The sequence below is a fragment of the Notamacropus eugenii genome, chromosome 7, assembly GCF_028372415.1.
Source record: "Notamacropus eugenii isolate mMacEug1 chromosome 7, mMacEug1.pri_v2, whole genome shotgun sequence".
NCBI lineage: Eukaryota > Metazoa > Chordata > Mammalia > Diprotodontia > Macropodidae > Notamacropus > Notamacropus eugenii.
Window position 1 is genome coordinate 18,074,335 of NC_092878.1, and position 19,374 is coordinate 18,093,708.

The 19,374-nt window shown below is 35.9% G+C and overlaps 1 protein-coding gene across 7 annotated transcripts in view; it reads right to left on the reverse strand.

Moving 5' to 3' along the window:
• RYR3 (ryanodine receptor 3) overlaps window positions 1-19,374 on the reverse strand; it is a 750,252-nt gene that overhangs the window by 389,464 nt on the left and 341,414 nt on the right. For all 7 annotated transcript variants that reach the window (XM_072625274.1, XM_072625277.1, XM_072625272.1 and 4 more), the window contains exons 11-12: window positions 6,660-6,833; window positions 3,138-3,259 (exon numbers count right to left, since the gene is read on the reverse strand). In XM_072625274.1, coding sequence (XP_072481375.1) covers window positions 3,138-3,259; window positions 6,660-6,833 — 296 coding nt within the window. The remainder of the gene's footprint in view (window positions 1-3,137; window positions 3,260-6,659; window positions 6,834-19,374) is intronic.

The following is a 19,374-nucleotide window of genomic DNA, read 5'->3' on the forward strand; positions in this document are numbered from 1 at the left end:
GGGGTGGGGGACAGAGGGAGCAATAACAGTCAAATCACTGCTTTCTTCCTTTCTACTAAAGTACTGTGCAATAGCTAGGAGAATTAAAAGGTTGTTCCATTGGCCAACAGAGAAGTCCTAAAGTCTTCAGAAGACTCTTTAGGAACAGAGGCTAAGATGAGTCTAATATTATCTCCAAGGCTGACACCAGCTTCCATCAAACACAACTATTAATAGTGATGTGAGTACTCCTAATATTTGTCGGAAACATCTATATGTCTTCTTTTTTTTAAATAATTAATTTATTTTTAGTTTTCTACATTCACTTCCATAAAATTTTGAGTTTTGAATTTTCTTCCCTTTCCCTCTTCTCCTCCACCCTTCCCAAAACGGCTTGCAATCTGATATATGGTCTCCTTATACATTCATACTAAACATATTTTCATATTAGACATGATGTAAAGAAGAATTAGAGAAAATGGGAGAAACTACAAGAAAGAAGAAACAAAACAACAAAAGAAAAGGAGAACAAAGAGTCTGCTTCCATCTGCATTCAGACTCCAAAATTCTTTCTCTAAATGTGGATGGCATTTTTCATTGTGAGTCTTTTGGAGTTATCTTAGATCTCTGCATTGCTGAGAAGAGCTAAGTCTGTCAAAGTCAGTTGCTGCACAATGTGGCTGTTATTGTGTACCATGTTCTCCTGGTTCTGCTCATTTCACTCAGCATCAGTTCATATAAGTCTTTCTAGGTTTTCTGGAAAGCCACCTGTTTATTTGTTACAGAACAATAGTATTCCACTACATTCATGTATCACAACTTGTTCAGCCATTCCCCAATTGATGGACATCCCCTCAGTTTCTAATTCTTGGCCACCACAAAAAAGAGCTACTAAAAATGTTTTTGGACATGTGGGTCCTTCTCCCATTTGTAGGATTTCTCTGCGGTACAGACCTAGAATGGTATTGCTAGGTCAAAGGGTATGCACAGTTTTATAGCCCTTTAGACATAATTCCAAATTGCTCTCCAGAATGGTTAGATCAGTTCATAACTCCACCAACAATGCATTATTAATATTTCAAATTTTCCCACATCTCCAACATTTATCATTTTCCTGTTTTGTCATGTTAGTCAATTTAATAGGTGTGAGGTGGTTTCTCAGAGTTGTTTTGATTTTCATTTCTCTAATCAATAGTGATATAAAGCATTTTTTCATATGACTATAGATAGCTTTAATTTCTTCCTCTGAAAACTGCTTGTTCATATCCTTCAACCATTTATCAATTAGGGAATGCCTTGTATTCTTATAAATTTGACTCAGTTCTCTACATATTTTAGAAATGAGGCCTTTATCAGAGACACTGGCTGTAAAAATTCTTTCCCAATTTGCTGCTTCCCTCCTAATGGTTGCATTGACTTTGTGCAAAACCTTTTCAATTTAATATAATAAAAATCATCCATTTTGCATTTTATAATGTTCTCTATCTCTTATTTGATCATAAACTCTTCTCCACAGATCTGACTGGTAAACTATTCTTTGCTCTCCCAGTTTTCTCATAGTATCAGCCTTTATATCTAAATCATCTACCCATTTTGACTTTATCTTGGTATAAGGGATAAGACATTCATCTATGCCTAGATTCTTCCATACTACTTTCCAGTTTTCTCAGCAATGTTAAATAGTGAGTTCTTACCCCAGAAGTTGGAGTCTTTAGATTTATCAAATAGTAGATTACTATAGTCACTGACTATTGTCTATTCTGTACCTAACCTATTCCAATGAACCACCACTCTATTTCTCAGCCAGTAGCAAGTAGTTTGGATGATTGCTGCTTTATAATGCAATTTACACAGCTAGGCCAACTTCCCTTGCATTTCTTTTCCTTAATTTCCTTGATATTCTGCACCTTTTGTTTTTCCAGATGAATTTTGTTAATTATTTTTTCTAGCTCTACAAAATAATTTTTTGGTAGTTTGGTTGGTATGGTACTAAATAAGTAAATTAATTTAGGCAGAACTGTCATTTTTATTATATTAGCTTGGCCTACCCATGAGTAATTGATATTTTTCCAATTACTTAGCTCTGATTTTATTTTTATGAAAAGTGTTTTGTAATTGCATTCATATAGTTCCTGGATTTGTTTTGGAGGGGTAGACTCTCAAATATTTTATCATGTCTATAGTAACTTTAAATGGAAGGAAAATCTGTATCTCAAAAAGACACCTATAAAACCTCCCTCTCTGTCCCCTACTTAGAAAGGGGAGGAAACTAGTCTTAAACCTCCTACTACCAGAGATGCTAAGGTATGGGGGAAGGGAACACTTGCACAGGGCCATCAAAGAGAAGAATAGCAAAGCAAAAGTGAACTAAGGCATTCCAATTCTCAGCCATGACTATATGACTTCATTAGAGAAAAGATTCAAGAAATGAAAAGAATTTTTCATTTCACATACATGTGAACACACTAACATGTGTATAGTTTCCTCCTAAAGCTTCCTGCAGGAAAAAAATTTTCCTAGAATAGAATAATAGTTGGAATTCAGGGGAACCAACAACTCTAGATTTCAAGGAAGAAAGATGTACCACAAGACAAGGGAAAAAAACAGTTATATTCTTTGGCAGCATCTCCCAGTCCAGGGGGTGAGAATAGACAGTTCAGTTAGTGACTCCATAAAATCTCAACATTACTCTGACAATGTAAAATTTACAATTCTAACCTAATTTAATCCAATTTTGGTAATAATTATGAATATTATAGCAGCTCTCTGTAAATCAACCAACTACAGCATGTTAGCACTTTCTCCTCTGTAACATAAAACAAAATGAGTTTGGTGAGATCTGAATTAAGACTGGAGCCAAAGTACACTTAGTCTCATTTGCAAGTGAAAACATATTAGTCCCAGAATATCTCACATCTTCATTGACCCTGCATATTAAAAAGTAGGCAGTTGTGAGGGAAAAGAGTGGTGCCAAAGGGGAGGTCCCAAATGTGAAAAAAATATTCAATGACCCAGTTTTCTGCTGTAGGTTAGCTCTACTGGTGCTTAGTTGTTCCTGTCATGCTTTATATAATAAAGGAAAAGTTAATAGCAAAAGAATGCCATGGGACCCATGTCAATGGGATTAACGGGGAGACATAGAAAAACTATTCATTTACCTTATAAACTGACTAAATAAGGATGTTGTGTTCCGGATGATCCGAGCAGCCTGGGACTCCTCATGCTGACATCTCTGAAGTGTTAAGCCATCATCCATGTGGCCCTCTTGATGCAGTATAACCTGTATAGAGAGGTAAATGAAAGCCAAGTCTTCTATCCTATACCATCCCCTAAACTGACCAGCAAATGTTATTTGCATAACTCCCTCTCCTTCAACACTTCCTACCAAACTTTAGACAATTTTCAAATCTAAAACATTAAGAGCTGGTCTGGGTTTATTTACCCATTTACTCACTTTTGATCCTCAGTGCTCTAATTGCAAATGAAATAGAATGTGATGGCTTAGACTACAGCTCTTGCACTTATCAGGTAAAGTGGGAAGGGAAAATGGATCTCACAAATACATAGATTTCTCTTTTAAAATGGATGCAAAACCACTGCAAACCTTAAAACCCTCTATGAATTACTGCTGCTGTTGTTGTTAATAATAATCATTATTACTTTTCCTGGAATATAGGGATATCAGGCCTTTACCCCCCAGAAATATATCATTAGAATCAGAAAGAAAATTTAAAAGAAAACTCTCTACTAGGATCATAGAGCTGGATTACTCTGACTAAAGAGAAGCTGTAAATCTTAGATATAATCATACTCTGAGTCTGATAACTTAAGTAGCAGCAGAAGACAGATACAAGAATATCTATTTTTAATAGTAATGAAGGATGGTACAAAGATGAAGTCATAGAGACCAAATTTTTATTACTATAAATAAAGAGCTGTTATGTGATATTTTCATCTATTTTGTGGGGCTAAAAATAAGGTGGAGATTAGCAGCTGACTGACTACCTCTGCTCTCCTTAGGGGAAAAACACTAACCACATACCCTTTGTAAAGCTGTTCAACCAAGAGACCCAGTTGTGCTTCTTGGCATTTAATTTCTTTTAATAGTAACAAAGGAAAAAAGTGAACTAATATAGATCTAAAAGTACACGTTCTAATGTCTAAAGAAGAGAGTTGCCTTACAAATAAACTTCATTTAAAGAAGTATCTCTGCTGTCTCGTCTTAGAAATATAATAAATATCACACTAGATCAGACCATGTAAAATTTCACTTCTCTATTTTCTCAAAGATATGACCTACTACCATAAATTCAAGAAAGGAAAATATCAATTTGCAAAGTTTTATGCCTTTTACTTAACCTAAAAGTTTGAAGGTTCAGGTAAGCATGCGTCCCTATCATTTGATTCACTAACTGCTACAAAACTAAGTATTCTGCTTAGTACCTCCCAGTAACTGTTTAATGATGTTTCACTTAGAATTTAAAACACATTGCTAGAGTAGTAAGCTAGGAGTTTTGTTTTGGTTTCTCTCCCAGATCTCTGGTCCCCAAGGACCAGAGCTTCTTAAGGTCTGTTTGTTCAGTTAATGTATTCAAACCAACTAGCTAAATAAGAATACAATAGGCATGGGGAAAAACCAGTTCTTTGAGCTATTACTGTTGGGGATGGAAGCTCAATTCCATGTGGACAGTCTCGGGCGGGTAAAGGTGGGAACTTCTAAATCTTAGAGTTCTCACGAGACCCCCCAGGAAACGACTGGGAATCGAGGTGAACCGAGCTATCTCGTGTATTTCCGCCTCTTCCCGTGAGAAACGTGATGAGAGAGCTCTCCCCACCCTCGAGATTGTCCCGGATCTGGGCACACTATTGTTATCTAACAGCACGGTATTCAGATGCAAACTATGCTGCTGGAGGGTTTAAGTAGGATCAGGAAAGCCTGAAAGTTCTCTTGGGCGGAGGGGCGCGGAGCAGACAGGACAACAAGGCTCCGCTTTTCCTCTCTCTTCTCTGCCCTCCCCCTCTCTCCCCACTTACACTTCTACTTCCAATCTCTTATTGTAAGATCTTTGCCTCCTTGGGAGATTCTTCGCTCCCTCCTAAGGAAGAATTCCCCTGCACTTGTAACTAGACCCTGAAATAAAGCTCAACCCTTGTTCGACTCTGGAACGTCCTTTCTCTCATACGAGCATCCGGTTTGGCCAACCGAAGACCTCGGGAAGTGAAGTAAGAAGACTCGGGTAGCCCTCAGGCCTCTAGGCCTGGCAATTACAAGTCCTATGTTCTCAGGGACAAAGTTTATATGTATGTGTACATGTATATATGTGTATGTGTGTGTGTATATATACAGATACACACGTGTACATACACATGTATGTATTGCTCTCGAGTTTAAATCTCGTTAGAGAAAAAGGGCCAAGATGAAATCTTACAGCAGTTCATAGATCCGTCCCTTGGTTTTAGCACAGTCATCTTCTGACCATATGGGCTAACTGAATTTTTGGTTTTGCCTGATGTATTCAGATTCCCTGCCCTTCATTAACAAAATGCTTCATATGCATACTGATATGCTCTACCATTTAAAAGAATTTATTGAAAAATTATAAAAATTAAAAAAAATTATATATGGCATATCTAGATATGATCTCTTATTGTGATTCTATAATTTTATAGTATTATCTGCTTTTAGTTCTTTCTTTTTGGTGTTTTGGGAGGTTTTTTTTGTCTCTTCTAAAGCAGTTCCTTAAGCCATTTCATCATTGCAACAATTCTCTGCACCTTCCCAGTTTCATTATATCTTTCAAAAATATAGGGACCAGAACTTCAGATAGCTTTAGAAACACAAGCATATTATTTTTTTACATGTGATATGTATACGTACATATACACATATATGTATGTGCATATTTTATGTGTATCAATATCTAGATTCACAACCTTCCTTCACTTCCTAGTTGGTCTTCTAAAGATGAAACCTCAAATTCTTAGTGTTTATTCCCTGCTGCAAATCAAAAGATGGTCTAAGACACAAAATAACTGCCTAAAGAAGATGTTCACACTTGTATTTAGGCCACTTTCCCTAGTGATGGCAGACTAAAACAAAATATTTAAACTTGGGGACAATGTTTTGTAATACATCAGTACCCCACCTCATTGAAAGTCTATACCTTATTCAAAACAGATTTTATTTTCCTTGCCTTCTCAATGTGGGGAGGGCAGAGAGAATCTGGAACTGAAAATAAACTTTAAAAAATTTAAAAGAAAACCTATGCTCATAGATTTGTATTATTATAGAATCTATGTTTTCTATATGTGTGTCCTATTTAACCTCTATTTTGGTTTAAATAAATGAAAAAGGCAACTCTATTCATGGAAGTAATGGAGTATATGATTCTAAAATAGCTAACTTTTAAATCATTTACACTAGGCTTTTGAAAGAATTATTTAATTTCTGGTGGTAGAATTAGGGACAGGGATAGCTATTTTATATTCTTAAAAATGTTTTAAGGCAAAAATAAAATCATTTTGAATTCCTTAGAAAATGCCAACTAACAATAGGATAAATAATACAGAAAAACACTCTAGAGTAATGTGTAGTTCACATTGCCTGATACCGATTCATTTCTATTGCTCAAATATTTCTAAAGTGAAGCAACAAAGGTATAGATGTTGAAACTGCTTACCTTTCTTTTCAGTGGGCCAAGGCGTGATGTTTTGGCATCTTGTGCTTTGTAGGTCATCCACAGACCACTAGCTACATGCTGGACAAAGCATATGGAATCTCCATACTTTATTTCTGGAATTCCCATGCCTTCAATATCCCGCTTATGACTGGAATCCAATTTTTCCTTAATCTCCTATTAATACCACCCCCCGCAAAAAGCATAGTTATTTTTCATTATATAGAAAATCAACATTAAAATCATTACTAGAAAATTTATGAATCTGGAAATTGATTAGATTGTGACTAACTGGAAATAAATTTTTGCTTTTCCCAAAGAAAAAAATTTCAGAAATGATTATTTTACCACTTAACTCCTAAGTCCTTGAAAATTCTTCTTGCTACCTGACCAAATTAAGAAGAAAAAAAATATGTGCATCTGTGTGTTTTTAATTGATTTTAACTTAGTTGTTTAGAAGTCAGAATATGTTGTCCCAGAAAAACAATACTGGATGGTTAGATTCACTCATCAATCAGCTCACTGGTTTATTCATTTAAACAAACAATTATCAAGGGTGTGGCAGAGTAGTACAAGTGAAAGAATGACTTTGGAGTGAGAGGACCTGGGTTCAGGTCCCAACTCTTCCACTTCCTAATTGTGTGATCTGTAACAAGATATTTAGCATCACTGGATCTTAGTTTCCATACCTGTAAAGGGAGGGAGTTAGATGACCTCGAATATCCTTTCCAGGTATCCTCACAGCTTAGTACATAGTAAGCTCTTAACAAATATTTTTCTTTCTTTCATTAATTTATTCATTCATTTCTATGCAATATATTTTATCATGGGTTTACAATCTAGCAGGTAGAGGTATGGCAGTATGCCGATAAATAAAACACAAATTGGCACATGATCGGTGTTACTAGGCAAGTAGGAAGGAGAAAGCGAACACTTACATAGCACCTCCTCTCCATCAGGCGCTATGCTAAGTGATTCACAAACATCGTCTCATTTGATCCTCACAACAACCCTATAAGGTAGGTGCCATCATTAGCTTCATTTTGCAGAAGAGGAAATAATATATAATGAGACAAACAGGTCAAGTCACTTAACTGGGTCACTTAGCAAGTATCTGAAAGGAGATAAGGTCTTCTTGACTCCAGTCACAGCACTCAATTTGCATCTCCTCTAAATAAGAGATGTGTAAATATGAAATGATGTATAAGTGAAAATCAATTTACTGCTAGGCAGAAGGGGGAAATCAGCTACAAACTCTAACAGCCAGAGTTAACGTTGTTTCCACTTGAGATTCCAAGAACACGTTTCCCTTATTACCAGGAGCTCCTCATAACAGAGAAGCCTGTATTGAGCGGGCAGAAGAAGAGAAGTAAGCAAAGTAGAGAAAGAAGGAACAGCTAAAGGAGTAAGAAGAGAACCTGTATCATGAAATGCCAAGAAACTGAGAGGAATCTAAAGCCCTTTAGGAAGGAAGAAATGATCAACTCCTTGTGTCAGCTGTTACAGAGAGATAACACGAAATGAAACTGTCTTAGTCTTTCCCTGATTCAAACTAGTGTGGGCTGAGGTACTACTACTGGAGATGGGGGGAAGGTGGGAGGGGAAGGGAAAGCTCTTATATTAAGATAGACCCACAGGGAAATCTTTCTTTCTGGGCTTACTCCTTGTCACCTTTTCCTCCCTTACAGGTCCCAGCCAGCTGGGCCTGTCAGCTTCTCACCTTTCTTGCCTTAGACCAGATGTATTACAAAGGAAAACCCAACCCTGAGATAAGCACTTTTTAAAATTTTCTAAGAGTTTTTACTGTTATCAACAATGGGAAACAGAGAAAGAATAGAAATGGCTATCTCCCTTTCAGTCAGTTAATAAGCATTTATTATGTTCCTGCTACATTTGCCAGGCCCTGTCCCTACATGCATTTTTCATTCCAGCCAAATTGAACTATTCTATCCCTCAAAGATACCCTTGCTCTGCTGCTGACGAGCCACCTTTCACCTTCTTTCCTATGCTTAAAATGTTCTCTCTCTTCCTTAATCTGTTGAATTTCTACTCATTCTTTAAAGCCAAACTTATATTCTATCCCCTCCAGTAATCCGTCCTAGACTGCATAATTACACACACACACACCACATGACAAATACCTTCTCCCCTTGGATTGGATACAGCACTTTATTTGACGACTGGAATATACTTATGTGTTTCTGAGTCTTGTAGCAAACTTCAGCAGGATAAGGACCAAATCTTAGCACAGTGATCTGAATCAAATAGGCATTTTGCTTTTTCTTAACATTAAACAAAACCTCTTTTCCATTTTTAACTTGTACCCCAAGAGGTAAAGAGGCGATTGTTGTGTATTTTGTATTCACAAAGAAATAAGATTCATCTATATTTCAGGGAGATGCCCAGGATTAGGTATTTTCTCATACGAATGAGAGCAATGGATCTCAAGTGGAAAACAGGACCCAATATGGCAGAAGCAAGGATGAAGTAAGACATGCTGGGGCTTGGGGAGCAGAAGCATAGATAAAAAGGGGCTCCCCAATTTTTTTCCTTTCTCCTAACTTTACTATTATGTTCAAGTATAATGAAGGACAAGTGGGAGGGTTGGGGACAGGGTTCTAGACATCAGTAGTCTGATGCTTTAAGAAGGAAGAGGAAAGAAGATCAAAGGAAAGGGATCATCTAGCCCAATTTCTTCATTTTACAGCTGAGGAAACTGAGATTCAGACCTTAAGTGACTTGCATATGTTCACATAAATAGTGAAAGTAGCTGATGTGGGGGGAGGGGGGTCAAGTTCTACATCAAATTCAAGGGGAAAAGGTAAATCAGCTGTAGTTATGAAAATCTGAGAAAACTTAAGTATATACGTAGGAACAGAGGAAAATGCATGTGGCTGCAGGGTAGACTGTAAGCTTCTTGAGGACAGGGACTGTATTTTGCCTCTTTTTTTTATATCTCCGGCACTTAGCACATGTTGGCAAGTAGTAGGTGCTTAAGACATGTTTACTGAATGAGGCTCTCTGGTTCTGATGTAGTTAGTTCTCTGTTTTTACTTTATACAATCATGTGAGAAACAGACCTTCAAAGAGCTATGACATCTGTAGCAGGTTGGTTGGTACTCCTTATAAGTTTGGAGGGTCTAGCTAAAATGGATATTATATACAAAAACAATATTACGGGAGCCTAATACATGCTCACTGTACTATTTAAATATCCAGGCTAAACTGAAGGAACCTCTGGTGAAGACAGGAATGAACTGCAGTAGAATGCGAACTACTGAATGTGCTTTCATTGTATTACAGTAATAGTGTGTGTGTGTGTGTGTGTGTGTGTGTGTGTGTGTGCTTCTACCAACATTAGGCTGGCTCAGAATATCTGCCTTCGAACAGGTTAAATCAGACTGAGCTGATTTTTTGATGTTTTGTTAGTTTATTCTGTCAGGAGGGCTGAATTTCATGCTAAATACTTTGCTTCATTTATCTCTTTGGTTGCATTTTTAATTCTGTGGTTTTTAGAAATGAATATTACTCCAAGGAAATGTGTAAAAGTTATAGTTCTTAATAAGCACATTTCAATGGTTATTAGAGATATTGCAGTAGCTGCAATCATGTGGGGAAAGCAAATCGTTTCAAGAATCATTTAAGCCCACAATGAAACAGGATGAAGTACACCAAAGAGAAAGAGAAATTGTGGTTGAAAATGAAAAGGAATACTTAGAACTGACAAACTACTACAGTTACTCCTTCCACTGCAAGGATTAGGATACCCCTGTGATCTGGAAAATCTGTATAAAATATTTTGGCCCTCCCTTCAGACCAGAGAAAAAGTTTGAATTTTTTTTCTTTTATGAGAAGTTTACGCTACCTTATGATAAAATTTGGGTTAAACATTTGATCTAGGCTCTATGTTGTCTGCTGGCCTTCATATGTGATCTGTGGGTTCTGTAAAACTCCCCCAGTATTCTCATACAATTTCTTATGCTGACCTTCGCTATATGAAAACCATGATGAGGAAAGTCACAATGTGGAAGGAATAACTGAACTCCATAAGAGCCTAAGTAATGCTCAGAAAACAGGCAAAGACTTTCAGAGGAATATGGCAGCTATTATTAATTCCTTTAATATGTACTACAAGCTTCTTGAAGGTGGAAGAAAAAGGAGAGCATTTAAAAATAAAGAGTTACTAATTATCACTACAAAGAAAAAGAACATGGAGGGAGGTATCAGTAGGAGGGGGCTACATAGGAACCACACTTTGATTTGAACTGGCCAAAGGGAATTTAAATATACACGTACACACACACACACACACACACACACACACACACACACACACACGAAAGTATTGTAGAAATCCATTAAACCAAATAATCAATGAAGCCGGAACAAGGAGAGAAGAGAGAGGGGTTATAAGAAATAATAAAAGTAATAATAGGAAGGGATAAGTCATAAGTAAAACAAAGAGGATACTTGGAGGGTAGATCATGAATCAGTGAATAAATGGAAAGAAATAAAGAGTAAGAACCTATAACCAGGTGATATCTAAGGGGAAGAGAAGAGGTTATAGTGGAACAGAAGTAGAGTGTGTGAAATACAGATATTGGTGCTGAGTACAATCTTTCTTTCTCAGTACCTCATTCTTCACTATACAAAGGGGGATGGGAATTAAAGAGACAGTATAAAACAATAAGAGGGAGAGAAATACAAAATTAGAAATTATAACTATAAGCATGAATGCAATGAACTTATCCATAAAATGGAGGATAGTAACAGAAGGAATCAGGAAACAGAATCCAACAACATGTTATTTACAAGAGATATATTTGAAAGAAAGATTCACACAGAGTTAAAATAAAGGACAAGGGCAAAATTTATTATGTTTTAGGTAAACAAATAAAAAGAAAAATAATGGTGATAAAAATGACCTGAGATAAAACAACAGTACAAAATAGATTTGACTAAAAGATATAAGCAGGAAAATACATTATGCTTAAAAGCACCACAGAAAATGAATAAAAATATTTCTTAAAATATGTGCACCAAATGGCATAGCTCCTAAATACAAAAGTTAATAGACTCAAAGAAAGAGACAACAAAACTATCACATGTTGTTATTGTATACCCCTCTCAAACTAGACAAATCGATACCAAATACAAAAAAACCCAACAAATAAGTAAATGAGGTAAACAGAATTTCAGAAAAAAATAGTTATGATAGGTCTTTGGTTATGACCAAATGAGAAAAGGAAGAAATATATAAACTACTTTTAGATAAGCATCTCACACCCTGTATCAGGATAAGTTCCAAATGGATACTTGATCTAGAAATAAAAGGCCATATCATAAACAAATTAGAAGAATAAAGAAAAAAATAGCTTTTGAAATTATAGATAAGGTAAGATTTTCATGCCCATACAAGGGAGAGAGATAATCATAGAAGAAGAAAACAGATAATTTTGATTACCTAAAATTGAAAAGATTTTACATAAATCAAATCAATGAAGTTTAAACTAAAAGCAAAATTGTTTACTAAGAAGATAAAAATGCATCACGTTTCTATGAATAGGTGTCTAGTAGCCAAGATAATAAAATATATTGAAATGATAGCCATTCATAAAAGGCTATTAATAAGTCCCTTATGATTTCTCTTTCCTGTTTACCTTTACCTATTTACCTTTTCGTGCTTCTCTTAATTCTTGTATTTGAAAGTCAAATTATCTATTCAGCTCTGGTCTTTTCATCAAGAATGCTTGAAAGTCCTCTATTTCATTGACTGACCATTTTCCCCCCTGAAGTATTATACTCAGCTTTTCTGGGTAGGTGATTCTTGGTTTTAATCCTAGTTCCTTTGACTTCTGGAATATCATATTCCAAAACCTTCAATCCTTTAATGTAGAAGCTGCTAGATCTTATGTTATCCTGATTGTATTTCCACAATATTCAAATTGTTCCTTTCTGGCTGCTTTCAACACTTTCTCCTTGACCTGAGAACTCTGGAATTTGACTACAATATTCCTAGGAGTTTTTCTGTTAGAATCTCTTTCAGGAGGTGATCAGTGAACTCTTTCCATATTTATTTTTACCCTCTGGTTCCAGAATATCAGGGCAGTTTTCATTGATAATTTCATGAAAAATGATATCCAGGCTCTTTTTTCATCATGGCTTTTCAGGTAGCCCCATAATTTTTAAATTGTGTCTCCTGGATCTATTTTCCAGGTCAATTGTTTTTCCATTGAGATAGTTCACACTATCTTCTATTTTTTCGTTCTTTTGGTTTGGTTTTGCAATTTCTTGGTTTCTCAAAAAGTCATTAGTTTCCATCTGCTCCATTCTAATTTTTAAAGAACTATTTTCTTCAGTGAGCTTTTGAACCTCCTTTTCCATTTGGCCAATTCTGATTTTTAAAGCATTCTTCTCCCCACTGGCTTTTTGGACCTCTTTTGCCATTTGGGTTAGTCTACTTTTAAAGATATTATTTTCTTCAGCATTATTTTGGGTCACCTTTAGCAAGCTGTTGACTCGTTTTTCATGATTTTCTTGCATTGCTCTCATTTCTGTTCCCAATTTTTCTTCCACCTCTCTTACCTGATTTTCAAAATCCTTTTTGAGCTCTTTCATGGTCTGGGATTAATGCAAATTTATTTTGGAGGTTCTGGATGAAGAAGCCTTGACTTTGATGTCTTCCTATAATGATAATATGCTTTGCTCTTCCTCATGAGAAAGGATGGAGGAAAACACCTGTTCACCAAGAAAGTAATCTTCTATATTCTTATTTGTGTCACTTTTTTGGGAATTTTCCCAGCCAGTTACTTGACTTTTGAGTCCTTTGTCAAGTGGAGGGTATACTCTAGGGACCTGTAAGTTCTCAGTTCCTTCAAGGTGGCACAATGCAGGGAGAGGAATTACTCCTCTCCTGGCCTGCACTCTGATCTGGGAGCAACCACAAGCTTTTCTGCCTAGTATCTGCAAGTAGGACTCCCTCTCCACAACCACCTCAAGCTCCATAACATCAGTGCTCCTCCTCACCCCAGGGCCATCACTCAGGGCTGAGATTCAGATCAGCTACTTGATTCCCCCAGGTTCTTTAGGTTGAGGGTTCCAAAATGCACTCTGCAGTCAATTGGGGCCAGGGCTAGGGCAGGACCCTGCTCCCTTCTCACCCAGGTAAAAGAGCTTTCTCACTGACCTTTGAAGCTGTCTTTGGCCTTTGTGGGTTGAGAAAACTGGGAACTGCAGCTGCTACCTGAGATTCCACACCTTGAAGCTTGCTCCAGACCTGTACGTGCCACGCTGTGGCCAAGGCTGGGCAGCACTCAGCTCTGAGCCCAGTGCAATAGACCTTTCCTGTTGGGTCTTTCAGGCTGCCTTGGGCTAGAAATCTCTTTCACTCTTTTGTTTTGTGGCTTCTGCTGCTCTAGAATTTGTTTAGAGTCATTTTTACAGGTATTTTATAGGCTTTGAAGGGAGAGCTACAGCAGGTCCATCTTTCTACACCGCCATCTTGGCTCTACCTCTCTGTAATTCTTTACAGTGGTACATTTGCTTAAGGTAAATGTGAGCAAAGCAAGGCAAGATGACCCCAAGCTTTTCATGAAAAGATGTTTCGTGTCACCTTACATACTACTATTTCATATTTAAGAAAAAAGAAATTAATGGACTATGGATATGGTTGCCATAAGTCAGGGATTTTTCTGGGGCAGTCCTGATGTCAAATATTCATTGAATCATGGGATTTAGCTCTAGAAGAGATCCTAGAAATCATCCAACTACTCCAACCCTCTCATTTTATAGATTTATAGATCCCACTGTTTCCATAAAGCTTCAAAATGCCTAGAAATGACAATATTTTAATAAATAATCACTGAATGAATTAGCTCAGTGGGCATTACAATGAAATCATATAGATTTCCCAGAAGTCTTAGTGTAGTCTTACAAAGCTTAAAACTGAACTAGGACTTTGGGGACACTTTGCATATTAATACCAAAGGATTCTCCTGAGGGAACTCTTGCCACCAACACAGATCAATCTGCATCTCAGTAGATTAGTCTTAGAGAGTTGTCTGAGGCTTTCAGTAGTTGTGTTCCCAAGGTTACCAAGGTACCATGTGTCTGCCAGGATTCTGAACTCATTATAAAGGGACTCTAGTTGCTAAATCTAGTCACAAGGCGTGGGTTTTTGATGCCCAGCTTTTTCACTGACTCTCTACGTGACCTTGGGTCATTTGGACCTGAATCTTCTAATTCATAAAATAAGGATATATACTTATTACTCTTACTTGTATTACTTCACAATGTTGCTATAAGGAACCTACAAAAGGTTTGGTCATTATGCGCCCCTGTTTGGCATTGAGGCAACCCCATTCAGATGCTTATTCAGATGTTTACTAAGTGACTACCATATACTATAAATTATTCTGGAAACTACAAACACAAGGATGAGAAATGACATAGATGCTGCCTCTAAAGGTTTGCATTTGATTGGTTTGGGGAGGAGGGATGTATAATGTACAGCTAGGTACATAAGTAAGAAATACAAAAAAAAGCCCATTGCTTGGCACATAGGTTTTTATTCAGATTTGGACTGTCTTCCTGTATATGACCATAGTACTGACAGGAAGGAATCCTAGTGACCATCAAATTCAACTACCTCATTTTTATATATGAACTTACTCAGGGCACTGCAGCTAGCAGGTGTTTGAAGCACTTAGCATAGTGCCTGGCCCATAGATATTTAATAAATGTCTACTGATTGATTTATGGAGGCAAGGCTTGAACCCAGATCTTTTTGACTCCACAAATTAATTAAATAAATAAATTTTATTTTTTTTACAAAAAAGAAAGAAATCTTGACTGCCAATGTGGGCAAACATGACTTTGGAATTAGAAAAGGATAAATGAGATCTACCCTAACCCAGTGAGCCTCTTGGGCAGTGATATCAAACTCAAATAGAAACTAAGACTACCCAATCCTGATCTCAGAAAAGCAAAAGCAAAAATCGATCTAATTAAAAGAGATAAGGAGGTAACTACATATGGTAAAAGGGCACTGTAGACAATGAAGTATTATCATTACTAAATATATATGTACCAAGTGGTATAGCATCCAAATTTTTGGAGAAGTTAAGGAAGTTACAGGAAGAAATAGACAGAAAAACTATACTAGTGGGGGAACTCAACCCACTCATCTTTGAACTAGATAAATTTAACCACAATTAAAAAAAGAAAGAGACGTTAAAGAAGTGAATCAAATTTTAGAAAAGTGAGATATGGTAGACCTGTGGAAAAAACTGAATGGGGATAGAAAGGAATATACCTTTTTCTCAGTGGTACATGGCACCTATACAAAACCTGACCACTAGGGCATAAAAACCTCACAATCCAATGTAGAAAGGCAGAAATACTAAGTGCATCCTTTTCAGATCATGTTGCAATAAAAATCATATGTAATAAAGGACCATAAAAAGATAGACAAAAATTAGTTAGAAACTAAATAATCTAATCCTAAAGAATGAGTGGGTCAAACAACAAATCATAAAAACAATCAATAACTTCACACAAGAGAATGACAACACAACAATATACCAAAACTTATGAGATGCAGCAAAAGAGGTTCTTAGGGGACATTTTATATCTTTACATGCTTACATGAATAAAACAGAGAAAGAGGAGATAAATGAATTGGGCATGCAACTAAAAAAGCAAGAATAAGAAAAAATTAAAAACCCCCAATTAAATACCAAATTAGAAATACTGAAAACCAAAGGAGAGATTAAGAAAACTGAAATTAAGAAAACTACTGAACTAATAAATAAATCTAAGAGCTGGTTTTATGAAAAAAACACAATAAAATAGATAAAACTTTGGTCAATTTTATTTTAAAAAGAAAGAGGAAAACCAAATTACCAGTATCAAAAATGAAAAGGGTGAACTCACCATTGATAAAGAACAAATTAAAACAATAATTAGGAACTATTTTGCTCAACTGTATGCCAGTAAATTTGAAAATCTTAGTGAAATAAATGAATATTTACAAAAATAAAAATTTTTATATTTTTAACATTTTAGCTTATTTTAACATTTATATTATTAACAGAAGAGGAAGTAAAATATTTAAATAACCCCATCTCAGAAAAATAAATTGAGCAAACCATCAATGAACTCCCCAGGAAAAAAAAACAGCAGGACTAGATGGATTTACAAGCAAATTCTATCAAACATTTAAAGGACAATTAATAGTTGGGAAAACAGGTGAAGAATGAGTCCTACCAAATTCTTTTTATGATATAAATATGGTACTGATACCTACATGAAGAGTCAAAACAGAGAAAGAAAATTATAGAACAATTTTCCTAATGAATATAGATGAAAAATTTTAAATATTAGCAAAAAGATTATATAAATTGTAACAAGAATAATACACTATGACCAGGTAGGATTTATACCAGGAATGCAGGGCTGGCTCAATATTAAGAAAATTACCAGCATGATCGACCATATCAACAATAAAATTAACAGAAACCATAAGATTATCTCAATAGAGGCAGAAAACTATAACGACAATTCCTATTAAAAACACTAGAGAGCACAGGAATAAATGGAGTCTTCCTTAAAATGATAAGTAGCATCTACCTAAAACCATCAGTAAGCCTTATATGTAATGGGAATAAGTTAGAAGCATTTCCAATAAGATGGGTGGATGAAACAAGGATGTCCCTTATCACCATTGTTATTCAATACGGTACTAGAAACTTTAGCTTTAGCAATAAGAGAAGAAAAAGAAATTAAAGGAATTAGAATAGGCAAAGAAGAAACTAAGCTATCACTTTTTCTAGATGATATGATGATTATATTTAGAGCACCCGAGAGAATCAAGTAAAAAACTACCTGAAATAATAAAAGAACTTTAGCAAAGTTGCAGGATATAAAATAAACCCACAAAAATCATCTGCATTTCTATATATTACTAACAAACATCAAGAGGTAGAGAAATTCCATTTAAAGGTACTATAGAAATTATAAAATATTTGGGAGTCTACCTGCCAAAACAAACCCTGAAACTATATGAACAAAATTACACAACACTTTTCACACAAACAATGTCAGATCTAAATAACTGGAAAAATATCAGTTGCTCATGGGTAGGCCAAGCTAATATAATAAAAATGACCATTCTATCTAAATCAATTTACTTATTCAGTGCCATACCAATCAAACTACCAAAAAATTAATTTATAGAGCTAGGAAAATAATAACAAAATTCATCTGGAAGAACAAAAATATCCATAATATCAAGGGTATTAATGAAAAGAAATGCAAAGGAAGGTGTTTCTAGTCATACCAGAGCTTAAATTGTATTATAAAGTAGCAATCATCAAAAGTATTTGCTACTGGCTAAGAAATAGAGTGGTGGATCAGTGAAATATACTATGTACAGAAGAGACAATAGTCAGTGACTACAGTAATCTACTATTTGATAAATGCAAAGATTCCAGCTTCTGGGATAAGAACTCACTATTTAACAAACACTCCCGGGAAAACTGGAAATAATCTGGCAGAAACTAGCTATAGACCAACATCTCACACCATATACCAAGATAAAATCAAAATGGATAGATAATTGAGATATAAAGGCTGGTACTATAAGCAAATTGGGAGAGCAAGGAATAGATTACCTGTCAGATCTATGAAGAAGGGAAGAATTTATGACTAAACAAGGTCAGAGAACATTATTAAATGCCAAATGGATAATTTTAATTATATTAAATTGAAAAATTTTTGCACAAACAAAGCCAAAAATGCAACCAATATAAGAAGGGAAGCAGAAATCTGGGAAACAATTTTTACAGCCAGTATTTCTGATAAAAGCCTCACTTGTAAAACATATAGAGAACTGAGTTGAATTTATAAGAATACAAGGTATTCCCCAATTGATAAATGGTCAAAGGATATGAACAGGCAGTTTTCAGAGAAAGAAATTAAAGCTATCAGCAGTCATATGAACAAATGCTCTAAATCACTATTGATTAGAGAAATGAAAACCAAAACAACTCTAAGGTGTTACCTCACACCTATCGGACTGGCTAACATGATAGAACAGGAAAATGGTAACGTTGGAGAAGATATGGGAAAATTGGAACACTAATGCATTGCTGGTGGAGTTGTGAACTGATCCAAACATTCTGGAAAGAAATTTGAAACTATGTGCAAAGGGCTATAAAACTGTGCATACCCTTTGACTCAGCAATACTACTTCTAGGACTCTATCCCAAAGAGATCATACAAATGGGAAAAGGACCCACATATACAAAAATATTTACAGCAGCTCTTTTTGTGGTAGCCAAGAACTGGAAACTGAGGGGATATCCATCAACTGGGGAATGGCTGAACAAGCCATGGTATATGAATGCAATGGAATGCCATTGTGCCACAAGAAATGATGAGCAGGTGGACTTGAGAAAAACTTCTATGAGCTGATGCTGAGTTACAAGAGTAGAACCAAGACAACACTGTATACAGTAACAGCCACATTGTGCAATGACTGACTTTGACAGACTTGGCTCTTCTCAGCAATGCCGGGATCTGAGACAACTCCCAAGGACTCATGATGGAAAATGTGTTACATCCAGAGAAGGAACAATGGATGTAGACTGAAGCAAACTATTTGCTCTCCTTTTGTTGCTTTGTTTTGTTTCCTCTCCTCTGTGGTTCCTCCCATCGG